This window comes from Trematomus bernacchii, unplaced genomic scaffold (genome assembly GCF_902827165.1).
Source record: "Trematomus bernacchii unplaced genomic scaffold, fTreBer1.1, whole genome shotgun sequence".
NCBI lineage: Eukaryota > Metazoa > Chordata > Actinopteri > Perciformes > Nototheniidae > Trematomus > Trematomus bernacchii.
In genome coordinates, this window is record NW_022987714.1 from 14,211,417 (window position 1) to 14,219,607 (window position 8,191).

Here is an 8,191-nt window from a genome sequence, read left to right on the forward strand (position 1 = left end):
CACCAGAGCAAATTCCTTGTATGTGAATTGCCAATACGACGAAAGCTTATTTTTACCTTAGAAACCCGCTCAAAAATACAAAGTACTTGTTTGTAACAATGTCCAACAGCACGTGAAGGCAACCAAGCAGTCAGCAGCTCGTGAAGAAGACAGGCTCAGCGCCAGGTAGCTGTTCTTACCCTCCTCACACACACACAAACACACACACACACACACACACACACACACACACACACACACACACACACACACACACACACACCTGAAGACAGCATGTGAACAGCTCCCTCCTCTTCTCTCCTCGGGACTTTTTACATCATCTTCTTTGTGTCGCTGCGCAGAGTGGATTTGTGTTGCCCAGATGTTACCACTTTAACCTCCTCCGTCTCGTCTGGTAAGTTTGAATGACTTGCATTAGTCAGCGAACATTGAATAACTAAAGCGTTTGAATCAAACCAGCTAGTTGTTGATACTTTAAAACATGCCCATTGTATTTGGCGAGAAATGATACTTTCTGTGTAAATTGCGCAAGAAGTTTGCTACACTTTTGCTCATTGTTGGTCACGCTTTTGTGACATTGCTGCTCTCAGACATATACATATATACTGTGGTTAAACTGTCACATCAATAACAGGGCGTTATTTGGGCATGTCTGCAAATTATGTGGATGTTGGGACACAGTGTTCTTTGAAAGAGTTGGTACCCTCATGCTCACATAAGAGACACTCCCCCTTCAGAACAGAGTTTATCAATCGATCGGAATCAAGAAACGGGATTAATTTACCAAATAGCAATGACATGTTGGATCATTTTAAATAAATAATACTGAATAGTAACGTATTCGAGGTGAGGGGGAAGCATGTCGTTACTTGTTGAAAAGCTCATTTAACAAAGATGCCAGGACATCTTATGACCTCCAAATGACCAAAACCCTGAAGTAAGCACTTTCAAAACAAATTGAGAAAAAGAGCCTGATTGGTTGTGTCTATTGTTTTTACAGAAATAATATGCTATTTGATTATATACAGATTTCATATAACAATTATCCTGGCCCAAAAATAATGAATGACGATTCATCCGTATAATAATAATCCGTATAATAATAATCTCTTAAGAATGGCACTTGAATGTACTGAAATTGTCTAACATTTTGTACAGAAATAAGCAATTTTATTTCACAATATGTAGGACACTCCTTTTTAGTAAAAACCAACCATCTTAACCGAGTTATTAAAGATGATACAGTCCCCTTTTTTAATAACGGTTTTTGTTTGATTAATGCGGATTTCTAATGTATTCATTTGTAGAAATAAAGTGTGCGATTTTTCGTACATGACAATTTCCGCATTTAGAAAAAAGGTATTATGTTCACGTCCCTACCTTGTGAGCTAGACAAATGATTGAAGTCACTTATGTGAAGTTTTTCACAATTATCTTCACCACGATTGACTTATCGTGAGATTATATCCTTTACTGCTTAATCAATATATATTCCAGAAAGCCACATTTGTGTATTGCATTTTCACAAGATGGTTTTCTGAATAATCCTCCTGACAACAAACAAATGGGACGGTAACAATTTCCTCTTTATAAACAGGGAGTATCAAAGATGATGGAAATCTGTTGTTGTTATTGTCCAGGATGCCTCTGCCTATTGGTACCTAAGAAGAGGAGGATGGAGTTGGACAGTTTGGACGTACATCCAGTGATATGAAAACAGCCTGCAAACCAGAATCTAGTCTGACTCCGTTCAGCGTGCTCTGCTGTCTGCAAAGCAGTATGAACTGCAGCGGCTCCTTCACACTGCCTGAATGCCTTGAATCCTGTCCAACACTTAACTGAAGTCAGGTCAATGAAGAAGATGCTGAGGAAGATGGTGACAATGAGGAGGATCCTCCATGTGAAGGGAGATGTGATGTGCACGATGCTGCTGCTGGTGCTGTTCTGTGTGCTGCTCTATGCCCGGCAGGTGAGGAAGCAGCCAATCACAGCATAGGAAAAGGGAGATTTGATCAAATTCTTAAAGGGATAGTTCAGATTCAGGAGTACCTGTCCAGTTACTAAGCAACTGCAGCAGCAGAACATATTTTAGCCACCTTGAGAAGGCTCAGTGAATAATTGGTGTCATTTTAAGTATCCAACAGGGAACAGTCGCCCCCAGACTCTGTTGACAAAAGCATTCATTAATAAACCTAGCAGAACAGGGGAGTTGTTGATCTACCACTGCCCTGTTCGGTTAGTTAGTTTGTGTTGTTGGGTGACCTTGGTGGATCCGAACTATCCATTAAAACAGAAGTTACATAATTAAACAAACAAGCTAACAGATTGAGGCAGCAGTGGAGAAGTTCGCAAGGTAAAATTACAGTTTTTTTCAATGGAGTGTGGTTGCTTTCATGCAAGCAAGGATAACGGCTGTGAACATCTTTTAAATGTAGCATACACTTAAGCTACTATTTAATGTCATACAACACCACTTCAAACAATATGAACTATCCCTTTAACTGGACTACAGCTACATAATTCTCCTTCATATTTTTGATTTATTTGAATGTCTAATCAAATCCCCCCCCCATGTGTCCAGGCCGTGCTCTCCTCTGAGTGGGACAGGCCTTTGCTGAAGCTGGAAATCCACGGATCTACCAGCCCCAGCAGGACCTTGCTGGGCGCCAGTGGGGCCAAAGTCGGCCAGGAGTCTCAAGGGGTATGACCGTATTTAATTCAAGTGATGAATGTATGTGCTTGTTTACCCTTTTTTAACATTTAGCTCATTGTTTCCATTTTGGTTTAGTGTTTCCAGCATCATGGTCTTTGTGCTCACAGAGAGACATGTGTTGGTCTGTTCAAGCACTGCACAGTATGTGCTGTGTAAATACTAGTATAGCTTATGTTGAGTGCTTCAATGTGTGTGTATACAGTATATTTGTATTAACGTTTGCCTTTATGTCCATCTGACTGACTTGCAAAAGCTCTAACACATTTTTATAATGAAGGACACAAACATAAAGCTGTACAAACAGAAGTCATAATGCTAGTTTCTAGGGCATTTACAACCCCCCCCCCCCCCCCCCCCCCCCCCCTGCATGAAACACCTTGATTGTAGTCCTTTGTTTACTTCTGCAATATCTACAACTTCTATTGGCTAGCGCTCCAACACATTGTAGCGGAAAGGCTAAGGGGCAGGTCATCTCTAAGTGGTTTACTTATCAAAACAGAGCCGGCCTGCTAACCAATCAGAGCAGACTGGGCTCTGGTTTCAGACAGAGGGTGAAAAAGAGGTGCTAAAGCATGTAAACGTGTCACAGTAGAGGCACAAAATACATTTATGAAACCTGCACATGAGCATAATAGGCCCCAAATGTCCTCTGTGTTCTGTCTCACATCATTTCTCCTTATTAGCAGATCCCGTCCAACCCTTCACAGACACAGCTGCCTCCCTGCAAACCCCAGTCCAAATCCAAACTTCCGCAGCTCAAGCAAAAACTTCAGGTCAAATCTAAGGGGAAATCCAAGGCGCGACGGAAAAATGCTGTGCCGACTAAGACAGCTGCCAAGCCCCTGCCCACGATGCCTCCATTTGACTTTGAGGGCTATCTGAGAAAAAAGGACAACAGAAACTTTAAACTGCTCATAGACCAGCCTGATAAATGTCACGTTGGGGGAGCAGAGGAAGAACAAGAAGGAAGTGAAGGGTCGTCTGCTGCTCTCTACATGCTGATCGCAGTGAAATCTATCCCTGCAGATTTTGAAAAACGTCAGGTAAAATATCCCATGTGGTGTTATCCCAAACGTTCCAAAAATGTCAAAGCTAGAAAAATCTGGTATTTAACATGCCTCACCATTGTGGTTATCTGCCAGAAGTTCTCATAAATTAACTTTGTATCCAGTTTCAAGCCATGTCTTTACAATACACTTGCATGTTCTAAACTCTTTAATTGCATATCAACAATAAGTCATAGGAAAACTTAAAGTTATCAGAGGAACAAGATGAGCAAACATAATTGGTAATTCAACTCAAAGCTCTTAGGTATGCCATTGTACCCTGAACAGCCCCTGACAAACACAGATTTGAAGTTGTGAACTTTATTCAGTGTTTTCCCTGGTTGTAATCACTCTGCTATTTGCTTTGGAGAGGAGGAGGATGTTGATAGTTTGGCTCCCTGGTAAAAACCTACTGAAAAAGGTTTAATAAAGGAATCCTAACTGGGAAAGACTGACAGCAATTCAAGTTATTGTTTGTATGCGTCTGCTCTGCTGGAAAGTAATTCAAGTTGAACCTATAGGTTACTATTTTCTTCACTGTACATTTCTTGGTCAACAAGATCATCTTTTCCTCTCTCCTCGTTATAACGTTCAGGTTGTACGTCGGACCTGGGGTAAAGAGGGACTTTTCAAAAATGGTGTTTCCATCCGCACTCTTTTCCTCCTCGGGGTTCCCACGAATCGGACAGCTTTGCCCCTGTGGGATCGGCTTTTGACCTACGAGAGTCAAACCTTTAAGGACATCCTGCTGTGGGACTTTGACGACACCTTCTTCAACCTGACGCTGAAGGAAACACATTTCCTTGAATGGGTTAACAACAGCTGCCCTCATGTCAAGTCAGTGTTTGTAAACTATATTGGGTTCATCTGATTCTTAGATTAGTATGACTCACATCTGATGTTTTCCCCATTGTTTTGCTTCATACAGATTCATCTTCAAGGGCGATGCTGATGTGTATGTTAACGTGGAGAATATACTAGAGATGCTCCAAGGTCAAAAGCCAGACACAGATCTGTTTGTGGGTGATATTATTATCCATGCTAAACCCATTCGCCGGCGCAGTTCCAAATACTATGTTCCAGAGTTTGTTTACGGAGGGGGCTTGTACCCAAATTACGCTGGTGGAGGGGGGTTTGTCATGTCAGGACATACGGCTCGGAGACTTAGCTCTGCCTGTCAACAGGTGAATCAAAATTGGACACTTAATATGCGGGTATATCTTCTATAAGAATTATTTTATGCAAGCATTTTCTTTTTACTTCCAGGTGGAATTGTTCCCCATTGATGATGTGTTTCTGGGAATGTGCCTCCAGCTGATCGGTGTCAAACCATCGCGTCACCAGGGCTTCCGTACCTTCGGGATTCCCCGTCCGTCTGCAGCGCCCCACCTTCAAACATTTGACCCGTGTTTTTACAGGGAACTCATGGTTGTTCACAGCCTCAGTGTTCCTCAGATCTGGCTCATGTGGAACCTCCTGCACGACCCCGAGCTGAGCTGCCACAACAGGACCAGCCCGACATCCTGGCCATTTAGGTGGAAGGACAAGATGGTAGAAACTGAAGGAAAAGAGACGGACTACGGTGAGAAACAGGTGTTTGTCACGCATTAGAAGGGGCAAGGACGAGGACAAAATGCCTTTTTATGTGTTCAGAAGCACAGTTGAGTCATATGATCCAAGCTGGCCGACCATCTTTGGGGAAATGAATTGGCAAATGTTCTTCAGACTTTCAGCCAGAGAGCCCAGAGAGAATCAGGCTTTTGACATCCAAGCCCATCTGTGTTCATACAATGAACAGATAAACAGCAAGAACTTGATCCACCAAAGATATTGTGAGAAGACTTTTGAATGTGCAATCCGAATGTTTTGGGTTTTAATTGTTTACACAGAGACACAATTTGATCCACATCAAAAAACAAATGTGGTTATTATCGGGTTTAAACCCATGCAAGCAAAGAGTCAGGACTGGAGATGGCTGTGTGTGCTGGGGGGGAGTAAAGACTTTGTGTTCTCACAGTGAATCATGAGCAGAGGTGTTCCCCTCTCCCTTACGCTGAATGGAGGCACAAATGGGCAGTCGCACTATCTGTTCCCTGGAGGAACAACATGGAGCCTAAATGGAACCAGCTGCACATTGGGAAAACACACACACACACAGAGAGAGACACACGATACAATCTTTACTGAATGTTTGTGAATAAGCCTGACATTTGAAGAATCAGACATGCATACTTTTATGTGAACAGTATTTCTTACTATTATCAATATAATAATTAGATTTGTATAACTCTGTGTTTTTCATTAAAACTCTTTACCTTTACCCTCATGTGTTCAAATGAAACTAGGACATAAGACAACCCTCTTCAGAATCAGAATACCTTTATTCGTCCCACATAGGGGAAATGTGCATTTGTTACAGCAAGAAAATAATATTAACCAAGAAGCATTCATACAAATTATTAAAGATAACAAATTACACAATTTAAAAAATATACATCCTGTAACAGTTCTGAGAGATAGAGCAGCCAGGTATATATGGCACAGCTATTAACGCCATATATATATATTTATAAAACGGACAAGTCAAATCAAGCAATCTGATTGGTTCTTAGCCGTGGTATACTGAGCGTATACCACGGGTAGAATTGTAGTTACTTTTCACAACAAGTCAGTATCCCTCCGCGTCTGAGAAAAACTGCATACAGTTGGGCTGAAAAGCAAACTGCCTGCAGCCGAACCACGCCCCTTAACTGTGATATAATGGCCATATACCACGGCCTGTCGTGAGCTATTGCTTAAATATATATAAATAAGTATTTGATCCCCTTGCAACCAACAAGTATTCTGGCTCCCACAGACCGGTTACATAGTCCATTTCCTTTAAAAAAAGTCCTCCTAATATCAACTTGTTACCTGTATAAAAGACACAGAATCAATCAATCGGATTCCAACCTCCACCATGGGCAAGACTAAAGAGCTGTCTCAGGACCTCAGGGATAATATTTTCCCTGAGGGTCCGCACCCTCTGATGACTGCAAAAGGCTGGAATGGGCTACAAGACCATCAGAAAGCAGCTTGGTGAGAAGGTTCAAGGTTCAAGGCTTTTATTGGTCATACGTACATAGCTACAGTGTAGTTATGACAATGACAAGCTTAGGTCACAGGCTCCTCCAACAGTGCAACACAATAAAACAGAAAAAATGCAAGTAAATACAAAAATAAAAATAGTGAAATAGTGGAATAGTGCAATAAGAGTCTATATACAAGTGATTGAATATGATATATTAGATACATAATTACTAAGTAGCAGCCAGATTAATGTTGTGGATGTTGTTTCAAAAGTTCAGGTGTTTAACAGTCTTATGGCCTGTGGGATGAAACTGTCCCTGAGTCTGGTGGTTTGTGTCCTGATGCTGCGGTAACGCCTGCCAGACGGCAGCAGACAGAACAGTTTGTGGCTGGGGTGATGGGGGTCTTTTATAATCCTGAGGGATTTCTTCCTGAGCCGCTGGGAGTAAAGGTCCTCCATGGATGGCAGCTCCGTCCTGGTGATGTGCTGTGCAGTTTTCACCACCCTCTGTAAAGCTACGATTGAGGTCGGTGCAGCTGCCGTACCAGGCCGTCATGCTGCCAGTGAGGATACTCTCTATGGTGCACCTGTAGAAGTTGCAGAGTATCCTGGAGTCCATGTTGAACCTCCTCAGCCTGCGGAGGAAGAAGAGCCGCTCTCGAGCTTTTTTGGTGATGGTGGTGGTGTGATGAGTCCATGTCAGGTCCTCAGTGATGTGGACCCCAAGGAACCTGAAGCTGCTGACTCTCACCGTAGTCCCATTGATGGCGATGGGGGCGTGTCCCTCACTCTGCTGCTTCCTGTAGTCCACAATCAGCTCCTTGGTTTTGCTGATGTTGAGATGGAGGTTGTTATCCTGGCACCAAGATGTCAGGTTTTCGACCTCCTCTATGTACGCCGTCTCGTCGCCGTCGGTGATCTGGCCGATGATGGTCGTGTCATCAGCAAACGTCACGATGGTGTTGGAGCTGTGTGTGTTGCAGTCATGTGTGAACAGGGATTAGACAGGAGACAACTGCTGGTGCGATTATTTGGAAATAGAAGAAACACAAAATGAGCATCAATCACCCTCGGTCTGGGGCTCCACACAAGATCTCGCCCCGTGGGGGTTGACAATGAACATCTGAATGATTCAGAGACGGCTTGGGAGTAGGTGATGTGATCAGATGAGACCAAAATCGCAATCTTTGGCATCAACTCAACACGCCATGTTTGGAGGAAGAGAAATGCTGACTATATCCCCAAGAACACCATCCCCACCGTCAAGCATGGAGGCGGAAACATTATGCTTTGGGGGTGTTTCTCTGCTAAGGGGACAACATGACTACGGGGCCATGTACCGTGGAAATCTTGGCCGTTGGC

At 43.0% G+C, this 8,191-nt stretch overlaps 1 protein-coding gene across 2 annotated transcripts; it reads left to right on the forward strand.

Annotated features, from left to right (window-relative positions):
* Positions 1 to 227: 227 nt before the first annotated feature.
* On the forward strand, positions 228 to 6,239 carry b3gnt9 (UDP-GlcNAc:betaGal beta-1,3-N-acetylglucosaminyltransferase 9). 2 transcript variants are annotated; one of them, XM_034141168.1, is made up of 7 exons: positions 228 to 394; positions 1,641 to 1,969; positions 2,582 to 2,701; positions 3,397 to 3,756; positions 4,355 to 4,596; positions 4,688 to 4,943; positions 5,026 to 6,239. In XM_034141168.1, exons 2-7 carry the CDS (start codon positions 1,853 to 1,855, stop codon positions 5,368 to 5,370), a joined length of 1,440 nt encoding a protein of 479 aa, XP_033997059.1. In that variant the 5' UTR covers positions 228 to 394; positions 1,641 to 1,852; the 3' UTR covers positions 5,371 to 6,239. The 2 variants fall into 2 exon arrangements, with proteins under 2 accessions (XP_033997059.1, XP_033997060.1); XM_034141169.1 differs by having other exon boundaries at positions 3,400 to 3,756; positions 5,026 to 6,238.
* Positions 6,240 to 8,191: the final 1,952 nt, after the last annotated feature.